The following is a 14,874-nucleotide window of genomic DNA, read 5'->3' as shown; positions in this document are numbered from 1 at the left end:
AAATAATACTTACAAAATTTATATTTTCTTTTCTCCCCTCCTTTAATCCTGTTTTCCTTTTCTTCTCCGATTATTATTTTAAATTTAAAATGTCAAGTTAGCGTTTAAAATAATAATAATAATAAAATTACTAAATCTTTTAGATCTCATCTGTTCTTAAAAATTCTAAAACTAATATGTTACATTTTAAAATTGAAAAACCGTAAACACTTAATAGGTTTTTAGGGTAACTATTTCAATTGAGTTATAATAATTTATGTTTGGAATGCAGACTATTTTTTTATGAATAGAAAATGGTAAATATCATAGCACAAAGAGAATAGTAAGTCCTGTAATAAATAGTAAATACTGTTAATAATATTATAATTAATCATAGATTTATATAATCAAAAATATCAACTATTATAATTGAAACTCGAAACATGAAACAGGCTACCAATTATTGTTGAGAAACTTGATAGACTAAAAAAGTAATTTCTCCCAAAAACAAAAATAACCCTTTTTCTTTTCCCCTCTCCCTCTCTAACTTAAAATCTCTCTCTCTCATATCTCATAAAGAATTTCCAAACTATTTAAATAAGCAAGGTGGGAAAAAGAGAAAAAGAAAAGTAAGAAAGATGGAAACTTTGTAGTTTTTGGCTCTGGCTTCTTCAGGGTGTTGGGTTCTCTTCTCAAGCCAGACAAAAGGAAAAGCAAAAGAAAAAGGAAAAAAAAAAGCAAAAAAGTCTTATTTTTCACACTCAAACCAAAATCATGGAAGTTTTAGTTTAGGGTTTTCAGAAACTTACACGCTCTGTTTTTTGTTGTTTTTTTCTTATATACTTCCTGTCCATTTCTCTCTGTTTTTTGTTTTTCTGTTTTTGTTTCTTACAATTCTTCCAACTTCACCCTTCTGATGATTCCTTCTTGGATTTTAACTGTTTTGTTTCTTCTTTGTAGTGTTGAATTTTTGGGTCTTTTTTGAATTCATTTATCTTTCTTCTTCTTTCTTGGGAGATTTTGGTTTTCAAATGGAAGAGGTTGAAGAAGCTAACAAAGCAGCCATAGAGAGCTGCCATGGAGTTTTGAATCTTTTGATTCAACCTTCTCAAGACCAACTTCATTTCAGAAATTTAATGGTTGAAACTAAAGAAGCTGTTTTCAAGTTCAAGAAAGTGATTTCTCTTTTAAATTCTGGTTTTGGTCATGCAAGAGTTAGAAATTTCAACAAGATTCCTCTCCCTTTGCCTAAAAAATCCCTCTTAGATTCCCTGAATTACACTTCAGATCCTCCAAACAAAAATCTTTACCCTTTCCCCCCTGGTTTGAATGGTAAAGTTTCAATTTTCTTGGGAAACCCAGATTTAGAATTGAGTCCAAATGACAAAAATTCCCTCCAAATTCCCAAACAAACTCCTTCTTTAAACTTCAGCTTCCCTCAACAACAACAACAACAACAACAGAGGATTTTGGCTCATCAGAAACAAATGAAACAGCAAGCTGAAATGATGTTTCTTAGGAATAACAATGGGATGAATCTGAATTTTGATACTTCTAATGGCACATTGACAATGTCATCAGCTAGATCTTTCATTTCTTCATTGAGTATGGATGGCAGCGTCGTCGGCGCCGACAGAAGCTCCTTCCATTTGATCGGACCGTCGATGACCACAACGACGTCGGCCGATAACAAGAGGAAGTTTTCTGCAAGGGGAGATGAAGGGAGCTTGAAATGTGGAAGCACTGGCAAATGCCATTGCTCAAAGAAGAGGTTGGATTGATATCAAATCTTAAATTGTCAATTGCCCTTTGCTTTACTAATTATTTTCATTCTGTTTTTTTTTTTTTTTTGTAGGAAACATAGAGTGAAGAGATCAATCAAAGTACCTGCCATAAGTAACAAACTTGCAGATATCCCTTCTGATGATTATTCATGGAGAAAATATGGGCAGAAGCCAATTAAAGGTTCTCCTCATCCCAGGTATATCAAATCATGACCCGCATATGATATTGTCCACTTTGTGCATATAAATCTCTACTTGAAAGTATTCGTTTCGATGAAATTATTGTTCGATCGTGTGGTTAATTAACAATCACCATTCTTAAAGAGGTACCTGTTTGCTATAACATTAGATCAAGATGTTCATATAACAGGATAATTTGCTTACTTACCACTAAAAAGGAAAATAAAAGGCTACAATTTTTTTCGTGATTTTTCGACAACTTGGAAACACGAAAACTTTGGATGATCATCGAAATGAATGAATGCCTGTTTTGTGAAGATTGCTGATGAATCTGTTTGTTGCTCAAGATTACAAACTTTTATGGGATTCTTATCCATTGTTCTTGTGCTTGCTATTGTATATATCATACATGTGTAATGCGACTACTGAATTTTATAATTGAAACTATAGAATGCAATGTGGATTAGTGTATATTATGTTGCTGCTGCTGCTTGTATAGGATTCGTTTCCATTTTCGTCTCGTTGGATCAATTTCGATCTCGAAAAACTTAGCATTTGAGAGAAAGGGAAACTCTTCATCTTTGAGGAACTTTGTAAAATCTTTGTAGGGGTTACTACAAATGCAGCAGCATGAGAGGTTGTCCCGCGAGAAAGCATGTCGAGCGGTGCTTAGAAGACCCGTCGATGCTTATTGTAACGTACGAAGGGGAACATAATCACCCGAAAATGTCGACACAATCTGCACACACTTAGCCTACAAGCTCAAATTAACAGGATTGGGAACCTCCAATTTTTATTTTTATTTTTCTATTAATCAAAACCCAGTTTGGGATTGGTGTTGGTGCTTCTTTTGTACATATTTTTGGGGCTCAACATTTGAACCAAGCTCTTGAATTTGGAGAGTTTCCTTTCAAATCAAAAAAGGAAGACAATGAATCCAACATTTGACCCTCAAATTTCTATAGAATAGCTATTGTAAAACTGTAACAGTTTCTTCTTCTTTTGACTAATATTTTCTTCTTTTTATTTTCCCTTCTTAATCTGGTGAGGTTGTGTCCAGGAGTGAAAAATTGTGTTCCTTTTACAAGCAATTTTTGGCTCTAGGCATTGGTTGGCTTCTCTGTGATGTGATCTATGAGATGCAAGTATTTGATTTTGGAAAAGTTTGGACTTTTTTGGCCATTTTGCTTCATCATATATGGGTTCATACTCTATTTCTTAGAGATTCTATTTTAGTTTTCTTGACCTTGTTCAAACTTTCAAAAGTTCTATTTAGCATAGATTATTATTATAGGTCTAAGAGAAGAAATAAAATGTGAACGGTAAAACTGAAAAAGTTGTTTAATCCCAAATGAACTCGAGACAGACAGAAAATAGATTTAGGAGAGATGCCAATGAAGAGTGTGCGAAACAATTAGACCGTGACCCGATTGGCCCACCTAAACCAATTTGTCCATCTCTTTTAGATAGATGTCAAAGAAGAGAAAGGAAAGCAATTGGGTTACGTTCACCTCGGCTTACTTGTCAATTTGCTTTGGATAGATGCCAAAGAAGAGAGGACAAGGCAATTGGGCTAATGGGTCTCTGGGCCCAATTGACCCACCTCGACCTCGAAGGTTAAGGTCGAGGCCAATGTGCCCCTCTTTTTGGGGCTTATTTTCTGTAGATCATTTATCTAAGACCTTCGGTGTGGCTTAATCCAACCCTTGAAAGTCCTATTCATAGAGAATAAACGAAATATGAATTCTTTTCCTAAAAGGGTGAAGGAAACCTTAGGTTTAATCCCACTATATATAGAGTATGATAGTTCCATATCAGGTAAGTTCATCTTCCTCTCTAAAAAGTTTGCTCTGACCCCTATGCTGAAACTTAACTTAAGCACCGGAGTATCTGTGGTAAGCACCATACCGGTGTGTTATTCTAATGATTTTGTAGGTGACCTCTTTCCCAAAATACAAGTTCACGCGTGAAGGTCAAGTGAGTTCTCTTGACCAAATTTTGCCATCTACAATATAATTTAAGAGGTTTTGTGAAGAAAAAAAATTATGTAAATCTACAAGTTTAATACCTAAACTTGTATCTATTTAGTTTTTAAATCATCGAAAAGTATCTAATAAGCCTTGAACTTTTAATTTTCTAAGTGCACGCTTGAACTTAAAAAGTATCGTCCTTAAACTTTTATTTCTCCAATAAATCTTTAATTTTGAGTGTTGTGTTAAATAAGTTTTTAAACTATTTGATATTTTTAAACATTAAAAAATCTATTAGACACAAATTTGAAAATTTAAGTTTCTATTACATGTAACATTTTAATTTATATATAATAAATCAATTAATATTTTAAAATTTTGAATATGATAAGGACCTATTACAAGCAAAAGAGAAACTTCACGAACCTATAAAACATTTTTAAAAGCAACAACCTATTGAACATAAAATTAAAAAATTAAGAAATTTATTAAATATTTTTAAAAGTTCAGAGACAAAATAGATATAAGTCTATAAGACAAGGAACTAAACTTGTAATTTAATGAGAAATAAAAGTTTAAGGTCAAAGATTCGTTGGGTCGTTTTAAAGCTTTTAAATTTTAAATGAAGGGTGAGCCAATAGAGTTGGCACTATTGAATATTGGCATGCTGTTTCCTATGCTTGGTTTGTTTGGCCATTTTACTCTCATGAATTGACTTGTCATATTCATATAAAACACACATATTTTGCCAGAAAAACTCTTTTGTTTTTCTCTCTTTGTATTGATATATTTATATATTTTATAGATAAGTCTTATCTTGTATAATCTATGGCAAAATGGATATTACTTTTGTATTTTATGAAAAATAATTTTGTATATTATGGGCAAATATCAATTTATACGTTAAATTTTACGGATTGCATCAAATAAAATTTCAAAATGATAATTGTATCAATTTAAATTTTATTCTTCAGAAAGAAAAATTGAACTTTAGTTTTCACGAGTAAATTAATTTAGATTATTTGTTACTGACTTACAACTATTTTTGCTCGATTCCATTTAAAGTTAACTTAAAATCACCTAAATAAAATTATTCTTCTATAAAAATTTCATTAAAGTAGTAAGAAAAATGATCACTTAATTCTTTTTAAATGAGAGAAAAATAAAAGAGGACGAGCAGATGAAAAATGTTCGAATTTATCTTCTTTTTTTTTAAAAAAAAAAACTCTACTATTATTTATTTAATTCTCTAATCTTTTCCTTTTCAAAATTTATATAATCGTTGTATCTATTAAATAAAAGATCGTACTTATATATGAAAGACATACATTAGCGATTTTAAAACGAAATTTGTAAAGGAAGATCTAAATTGATTCATAATATAGCGGGGCCGCCGGTTCGAATTTCCATGGGCTTTCCTTTAGGCAAACATTGGGCTTTGGCCTGACAACGGCTTAGAAAATGGGCCGATGGGAGTGAAATGAGGAGCCCAATATGAGCAAGCGTGAGGCCCAAAGAACTCTAAATGGCAAAATATTAGAATGGTTTTTTTTACATTGAATGCCACCCAAATTTCATCTAAAAATTCCTATTTCTTTAATCGACTAATTGATTTGTTTCGGAAAAACAATGATCACATGTAGTCTAAGCTACAGTTAATTTCATGTATCTATTCCTCTACACATAAAATTAATTAACTTTTTTTAAAAAGAAAATATCATGTGACAATTTTTAATTGGATGCAGCAGGTGTCACATAATAGATAAACTATACTTTAAGTTTTTTCCATTAAAAAAATCCTAAAAAGATTCCATATTTTTCATCTCTACCATAGTCTTACCTTCTTCTTCTATCTCGTAGAGGGTTGTTTGATGCATGAGTTGAGTTCATATATATATATATATATGTGTAGTTTATATATCTTTAAAGTTCATATATCTGTGTTTTGAGTGTTTGGGATGATAAATTCATATGTGTAGGATATCTAGTGCAATTTTTTTTTACATAAATAATATGTTTTTATGATGATTATTTTTTTTTGGAAACTTTTTTATTCAATAATTTTACCTATATATTTTTTTAATAAATTATAGATTGCACTTTATTTTATTGTTTTTTAAGCACACATATATTGTTCGGAGTCTTTGGAAATAGTGTTTGGAGTTTATTTTTGGATCATGCATTTAATTTTTTTTTTTATATATAATTTAAGCAAACATGTTACAAATTTGTGCATGTGACATTTTTAGTTAAACATTTTATTTAAACACTTTTGATAAAAACTTTTTAAAATAAAAGCGCTCATGTGTCTGACAATTTTTTCCTAGAAGCGTTTTTATATACAACTTTGTTTGATTGCATGATAAAAGTGATTTTTGTTAATATTATATTACTGTAAAGTACTAATATAAAATACTATGAACTAATAAAAAAAACTGGGAATTCAACATTTTGACGAAACACACATACTTTGTGTCAACAAAGATGTTTTTATTAACAATTTTGTGCATCAACTTAAATATAAACATTTATTGATGTTTTATATTTATTAGTTATTTTAGGCATTAAATTAAAGTTTCTTATGTCACAAGAATAATATAAAAAAAAGCTCGTATGTCAACAAGCCCAAATTTATAGTAGTCATAATTTAAAATAATAATCGTCGAAGTTGGTGGAGTGGCCACCATCGGAGTGATCACCGGAATTGAGCAACGAAGCACCAATGGTGATGAAAATTGAGTGCACTATTAGTGATCATGGTATAAAATGTCGATGACATACGAATATGACCTTCCAAACAATGAGTTGAGTTCGTATCTCAATTCATTTCATCTCATCATTCTCACTCCAAACGTCTCCTAAATTATTCTCCCCTCCCTTTTCCAATCCCCTCTCTCTATTACTCATTTACTTTTATGAGCCCAACTGAAGCCGACAATAGAAATGGACGACGGTGGGGAAGGTTCAATGCTATCAACGTTGATACCCCTCCGTCCAACACTTTGAACGCTTTCAATTCCAAAATTATTGATCCCAAATTCAATTATTCCATTTTCATTCCTCTTAACTCCAACATTCTTCATTTTTTTTCCCCTTCTTTTTTGTGATAGCAAAGTATCAAAAATTAACTGAAGGGGATAATTTTTACTATTATGAAAGTCAAGGGGTTTGATTTTTATATTATAAAGTTCAATTAAGGGTGAAATTACAACCATTACTTTAGAAGTAGATTTTACAATATTCGTTAGCATTATTATCATATAATATGAGAATATAAATGAGCATATATGACGAAGTGCGTAAAATATATATCAATATAGATATGAGACTAAAATTAAAATATGAGCATATATTATATAACAACCTTTTGAAACAAACATATATATTTGAAATAAAGTTGGTATATATAAAAAAAAAAAAGAAACACATGAAAATAGAGATTTATGACCATAATTAAGCATAAATGTCATCCATGTTCGAAATTGAGGATTCTAAATTTAAAGTTAATATCCAAAATTCACCAGAAGAAAATATATAAGATAAATTAGTGAAAGAAACTAAATCTCATAAATTCAAGGAAATGTAATTATGAAAATACTGAATTAAATTATTGTAAACACAAAAAAATCATAAATACTGTCTTATAAAGTATAAAATAAAAAATATGTAAATGATAAAAAAAAATTAATATTAGATTTTTTTGAAATTAAAATGAAAAGGTTAATTTCAACAAAAAAAAAACTATAGCTAAAAACTCTTAATTAATGACATAATTCAATTTTTAAGACATTTAATTAATTTAGGGTATAGAAAGGATTTTTTTCGTGTAAAAATCTCAAGTTTTCAACCTACAAGGCCTTAATAATAAGCCCATATGATCCAATAGGCTGGTTTTTTTCTTTTTTTTTTCTTTTTCTTTTCTTGGCAAACGTAACTCACTTTATTCACTCTTACCCATCGTATATATACAGTACAAATAAAGGTAATAAAAAGTTAACAAACTAAACATCCCCTTTGTATCAGCTACATATTAATAATAATAGGGATTTTTACGTAAAAAAACCATCTTTAGGTCCTATATTTCAAAAATATCTTTAGATTTGAAATTTTTCAGAAAAGACTTTTAATATTATTTTTGGACAAATTTATCCTTTTATTTTTATTCCCGATTTTTATATATATTTTCCTATTTTCAAAACTTTCTTAATGATCGAGAGAGAAACTGCATTTATTATGGAGAGAGAAGATTTATTTAATATGATTTTTTTTAAAAAAATTCAAATGGGGAGAGAAAATGCATTTATTTGTTGAGATTTTTTCCTTTATTTAATTTAATTGGAGAGAGAAAATATAGTTAATGAATTTTTTTTTCTATTTTCATTGATTTCACGTTTTTTTCTTCTGCGGATTCATAGTTATTTAAAATATACCTCATAATATTTTGTTAGGAATTTGAAAATATGCTAACCAATATATGAAATATACCACAATATATAAATTCAATCCTTGACATAAATTACCATATGTATTTGTTATGGAGAGAAAATGCATTTATTATGATTTTTTTCCTTTTTTGATTGTAGAGATAAAATACATTTGATATATATATTTTTTTCATTTTAATTTGGAGAGAGAAAGTGACATTTAATATGAATTTATTTTCCATTTCGTTTTTCATGTTGACTTTTGTTATTATGTAAAATATTTCATTGTTTGTTCATTTGTACATGTAATATATTCTGTTGTTTATTTGAACATATCAATTTATTGAATTTTTTTTTACGGGTTAGTGGTTATTTTAAATATATCTTATAACATTTTGATGGATTCATGATTATTTTAAATATATCTTAGAACATTTTGTTAGGTATTTGAAAATATTCTAACCAATATATGAAATATACTACAGTTTATAAATTAAAGATTGACTCGATGCTTAACATAAATCACTATATAAACCTATATATGAAATATACTACAGTATATAAATCTTCGTAAATTTCATTTACACCACAATATATATATCATAATACAATAAGTCTAAATAAAAAAACACTCGTTTATATCAAATAAACAATTGCATATACTACAGTATATATCAAATTTCCTCCAATAGCTAAAAAAGAAGTATATATATCACAATATATATAAAAAATAGGAAAAAAATAAAGTCCATCTTTATATGAGGGTTTATAATACATAACCCTTCATTTTCATCTCTTCTTCTTCAGCCATGGCCGCCACGGATCTTTCTCCCCATCGTCGTCGACTGGATTTGCTGACCCGCCGTGCCATTGACCGAATCTGCTCAACCCAATCACGTCGATTCGCCCCACGTTGTCTACGCCACCGATTTGTCCTAAGTCGTTCGTGTCACCTTGTGTTGAGCCATCAATTTGTCTCATGCCATCGTCTACCGCCTACAACTCACATCGCCGAAAAGAGAAAAGAGAGGGAGGGGGAAAGAGAAAAGAGAGGAAAAAAGGAAGGAATGAGTGTGAATTATGGGGGATAGAATATATGAAATATATTATTGGGGAAGAGAGAACATATGCATGGGGGAGAGAAGTATGCATGGAGGAGAGAAAAATACATACATACATACATACATACATATATATATGCATGGAGGAGAGAAAAATACATACATACATACATATATATATATATACATACATACATACATACATACATACATACATACATACATACATACATACATACATACATACATACATACATACATACATACACACACATATATATATATATATATATATATATATATATAACGTAAGTGGGGGCTAAATTGTAAATAGCTACTGATATTAGTGAAAATAGGGAGACCAATAGGTCTTTTTTTTGTAAAAAATTAAATGTTCATAACATTAACGTAATATGTGTCTATTCTTAAGGTCTTTTATGTAGAAATCCTATAATAATAAATCCTAATACTTCCTTTCAAGGTGGGCTCAAAAGATTCCTAACACCTAACTTAGAAAGTAAAGGAAACAAAACTGTTGCTGAAAGAGGCTTAGTAAAACTATCGGCTAGTTGAAGTTGTGAATGGATGGGCAATAGTTTGAGAAATCCATCAGCAACATTATCATGCACAAAGTTACAGTTGATCTTGATATGTTTTGTAAGCTCGTGAAAAATGGGATTGCCTTGCAATATGGATAACTGCTTGGTTGTCACAAAATAGGACAATAAGCTGCTTGAATGGCACATTCAGATTAGTGAGCAAATGTGAAAGCCATACTAACTCATAGGCAATCGAGGCTAATGCTTTGTACTCAACTTCAGCAGAAAAACGAGAGATTGTAAACTGTTTCTTTGATTTCCAAGATATCAAGGAATCCCTAAGAAACCAAAAAATTAAGTAGTTGACTTTTTAGTATCAAGGCAAGAAGCCAAATCTGAATCAACAAATGCCTTAAGGCAAAAATCCTTAGTAGGAGACATCAAAATGCCTTGATCGGGAGCGTCTTTGAGATATCGAAGAAGATGATGTATTGGTGCCAAATGTTGTTTACATGAAGAAGCAAAAAATTGACTAAGCTTGTTAACGACAAAAGAAATGTCGGGTGTGAAATGGATAAGTAAAGTAGCTTACCAATGGGTCTTCTACACACCATAGGATCACTTAATAAATCAGTTTTAGAACTTTGCAGTTTTAAGGAAGGATCCATTGGAACAACTTCTGGCTTAGCAGCTAGTAGACTAGATTCTTCTAACATTTGTAAAGTATAATGTATTTGGGTGATGAACATACCTTGAGCAGAATGCGCTAATTCAAGCCCAAAAAAATATCTAAATCGCCAAGATCCTTGAGCTTAAACCGATAATTCAAAACAACCTTTAACTCTGTGATCAACTTCTCATTTACTTCAGTGATGATTATATCATCAACATACCCAAGTGATGCAATAAAATCATCTCCAGTTCCTCGAATAAAGAGTGAGTAGTCAGCCTTTGATTGACTAAAACCAAGAGACAATAAAACATCACTGAATTTGGCAAACCATTGGCAAGAAGCTTGTTCAAGCCATATATCGACTTATTCAAACGAAAAACTAGAGACTATGCCTTAGGAACAACAACATCTACTTTGTAATTAAATTGTGACTCCATATAAACTTTTTCAAAGAGATTTCCATGTAGAAATGCATTATTTACATCAAGTTGCACCGATGGGCAATTTAAAAGAAAAAATGGCAACAGTAAAGACAACTCAACCAGCTACTAACTTAGCAACTATGGAAAAGGTTTATATAAAATCAAGTCCTTCTTGTTGAGTATATCCTTTTTCCACTAGCCTAACTTTATAGCGTTCAATTGTCCCATCAACATGATGCTCGATCTTATAAACCCATTTATAACCGATACAGTGTCTATCTTTTGGTAATGAAACAATGGTCCAAGTCTTATTAGCCTCCGTTTCTTCCAACTCATCAGCCATAGCTTCTTTTCAATGAGCAAATGGAACGGCTTGGTGATAGAATTATGGTTCAAACTGAGAAGAAACTTGGGTTAAAAAGGCTTTAAAAGATGGAAAACGATTGGAATACGATATAAAATTTGAGTAATGCTGCAATGAAAGTCCTTTAGATAAGTGAGAGGTCTTATGGTACAAGATGAATGAAAAAGTTAAGGACTAGAAGAATAAGTAGGCTGGGTTAAGATGGTATTATCAATGGCAATAGGTTGGGATGATAGAGAATTATCAAAATCAGCATATTGTGTTGAGATAGGAATATCAATGGAAATACTAGGAGCAACTGGTCGAATGGATTTCGTCACATAAATCTGGAACCATTTTCACTAAAACTAATGTAGTAGTGGTAGTATGGGTCAAACATAAGGAGCCTTTGAATTTCTCAATCAAACAGTTTACAACCCAAGGGTAACCGATGGAGGGTGGTTGAAATTTGTTTTGGTTCAAGGAAATTTAAACAACGTAAAATAAAAGTAGAAAGTAAAAAAGTTGAGATTCTATATCAGAAAGCCTAGCTTGAGTTGTAACGGACTTTCCCTATTCAATGTATTTAATCATAGAATTTTCATTACCGAAATCAAGTAATTGTTCATACCTAATCAAACTAATTGGAAAAGCCAATTAATTCATCCTAATCAATAATTAGTCCAATTTGAATTGATAAAAAGCATACAAATTCCAGTTAGCATAATTGCACTAAAATCTAGGATAAAGTTAAGTTGAATATCTAATATCAAGTGCCTAATTAAATAATTGTTCAGTTCAATTGTAGGTTGGTTAGAACAATACGAATCTCATTTGATTCGCAAGCTACCCTAACCTATCGCTTCTTAGCAATTAACATTAGATTAAATGTCGTGCATCCAATGTCAATCTAAAACAATAATCATAAATCACCAAGCATATGATTATATGATCATAATATAAATTAAAGCATAATTAATTCCAATATTGACAATAAACTTGGTTCGAAATCTCACAAATACATTAGAATAGGGAAAAGATCCTAAAACCCAAGTTAGAAAATGTTACCTTAGCCCATAATCGACATGCCGACCAATGGGTTTGAGTTTGAATACATCTACTGAACAGAAAGAAGAGGAAAATAGAGAGCAATTGAGTTTCAATTGACAGAAATTGGAGACTCCCAACCCTAAGCGGCTGCTGTGCGTTCAATTTATGATAAAATGATGATGCAGTGAATGATAAAATAGTCTAAAGCCATGCCCTTCTCGGATTAATTAATGTTTAAATATAAATGAACACACGTTTTTCTTATCTAAAGCCAAATATAAGTTCAAATAAGATTTTGGTGAGTCCAAGGTCGAACATAGAGACTTATACTAACTATGTGTTGGATAATGATAGATTTATATGATGAATGTTAATCAATGTGTTGGATAATGATAGATTTATATGATGAATGTTAATCAATGTGTTGAAGTGGGTGTTAGTATGCCCAAAATTCTACTGACTAACTATCGTAACTGATGGAAGTGAATCTCTACAGTGAACAGTAAAAAGTGGGATAAGATGCGGTGAAAGTGTGCGAAGAATGATGATGCAAGGAATGATGGTGATTATGATATAGAGAACAAATGCAATCACCAAAAAAAAAAAAAAAAAACTACAATGAAATGAAGGAAAGAACAGTCAATAAAATAAGGTTAAGAAGACTCATTAACATTCTTTTGAATAATGCATAGGTAGGTATCCATGTTTTCAACTTTTAGAATGAAAAACTAACCTCTCAGTCTATGAGCCACATTCATCTTATCTCTAAGAAGCATGCTCAAGTTGATTGTAAATAGAAGATTTATCTTTATTTCTAAAGCTATCTCTTTCGTTGTTTAATGATTTCTACAATCTTCTACTTTCTCAAGCAACAGATTATTTCTACTTAAACCAATTTATTAATGGATTCAAGTTGTAGATTAAGCTCACATTAAACAAAATGGATTTATACTTAAGCTTATTTTTGAAAATGTTAGATCATTCTTCTTGACCTATAGAAAATTTAGCTACTCATAATGAAAAGATAAGAACGCATGGATATACGAGGATGAATGATAATCGTGTTTGTATTAAGAATTAATGATTTCTCAAACTTAATACTTAATACATAACAGAATAAACGAACAAAAAGATAAAATGTAAAGATAGAAATGTGTCAAGCCTCCGGTTGCAATATCTTGCTCCCTTCAGCCTTGGTGTGGCTGCTTTTCGAGCAATTGCTATCACGGCAATGAAGCTCTTTTACTTTTCAAAGAAGAACTCTAAGCTTTCACTTAAAATTCTTTAGAGAAAAGCTTGAAGAAGTGGTGGTAATGGCGGATTTTATGGTGGAAGAGAAGCAAAGTTTTGATCAAATCCTTTCTATATCTTCATAAATTTTTCGATGGGCTATTTCTAGGTGTTGAAAATAAGGTTCTTCGCCTCGCTCTCTAATTATTTTGCTGACACCGTGCATTTAATTCCATGCCCTATTGTGCCGATTGCTTCGCATCACATATCCATTGGTTCTGCCACGAACGTCTCAAATTAGCTATTAACTTGCTCTGTTGACTTGATTTCCACTGCCCACATATTTTTCGTTTTCTATATCCATGTTTCATTTCATCACATGGTTCTATGTGTCTCTAAGTTAGGCACCAAGTTAATTTCTTCTATGCGTTCAAGGCTGCTACTTGTTTCTTTGGTCGATTTTCCCTTTATTTCATCCGAATCCTGCGTCCAAAAGTGTCAAATTCTGCCTTTTTTTTTCATCGTCACTATCTGCTTTATAGTTGAATCTGGAGAATATGAACTCATCACATTCTTCTTTTTGGCATGTTGTTATGAGCTGCTCTGGTGCTCAATCTTGGGCCTTAGGTGTGGGTGGGATCATGATAAAAAAGGTTTGGTGGTTGTATAATTCCTAAGCGGAAAGTTGTCTACTTGCAAAGTCGATGGGGTTCTGCACTTCGCAAAGTCCAAAAACCTCAGCGAATCCTATAAAGAGAAATCTTCTCGGAGAAAGTTTTTGTCGCCGTTAAAGTCGAGAGAGAAGTCTCTAAAGCCGCTATGGTCTGGGCTCTCACTCACATCGTCCGTCCTAGGGACTCTATTACGCTGCTCGCCCTATTAGCTAGCCGGCGGCAACTGTGGAAATTCATTAATTTCAGCCTGTCTCGGGTTCTCTATTGTACGGCGAAACTCGCTAATAATATATGTTTTCTTAGGAACTAGACCTACATGCACGAAGAAGAATATATATCTCTGGTCATATTCTTGTGTAACTTTTGTCGTCCCGTTCATTGTGGTTCCTCGGCCCTGCTAGCCATTTGCTTGCTCGAACTGTACACATTCAAAGAGGGGACAAGCTAAACAAGGATTATCAATTTTGTAAGCACATGATTGCAGAGTATGATTATTTGCATAGATTTCTTGTCAAGCTAATGCATTTTCCTCTGAATTTTCCTAA

At 31.4% G+C, this 14,874-nt stretch overlaps 1 protein-coding gene across 1 annotated transcript; it reads left to right on the top strand.

Annotated features, from left to right (window-relative positions):
- Positions 1–482: 482 nt before the first annotated feature.
- LOC150035871 (putative WRKY transcription factor 21) lies at positions 483–2,969 on the top strand. The gene is made up of 3 exons (XM_090314170.1): positions 483–1,750; positions 1,835–1,960; positions 2,552–2,969. The coding sequence occupies exons 1-3, from the start codon at positions 1,011–1,013 to the stop codon at positions 2,694–2,696; spliced, it is 1,011 nt and encodes a 336-aa protein (XP_090170296.1). The 5' UTR covers positions 483–1,010; the 3' UTR covers positions 2,697–2,969.
- Positions 2,970–14,874: the final 11,905 nt, after the last annotated feature.

The sequence above is a fragment of the Benincasa hispida genome, chromosome 5 (assembly GCF_027475165.1).
Source record: "Benincasa hispida cultivar pf3 chromosome 5, pf3_genome.v1.1, whole genome shotgun sequence".
NCBI classification, from domain to species: domain Eukaryota; kingdom Viridiplantae; phylum Streptophyta; class Magnoliopsida; order Cucurbitales; family Cucurbitaceae; genus Benincasa; species Benincasa hispida.
Note: the sequence above shows the minus strand (reverse complement) of the source record. Positions and strands in the feature narration are given on the sequence as shown.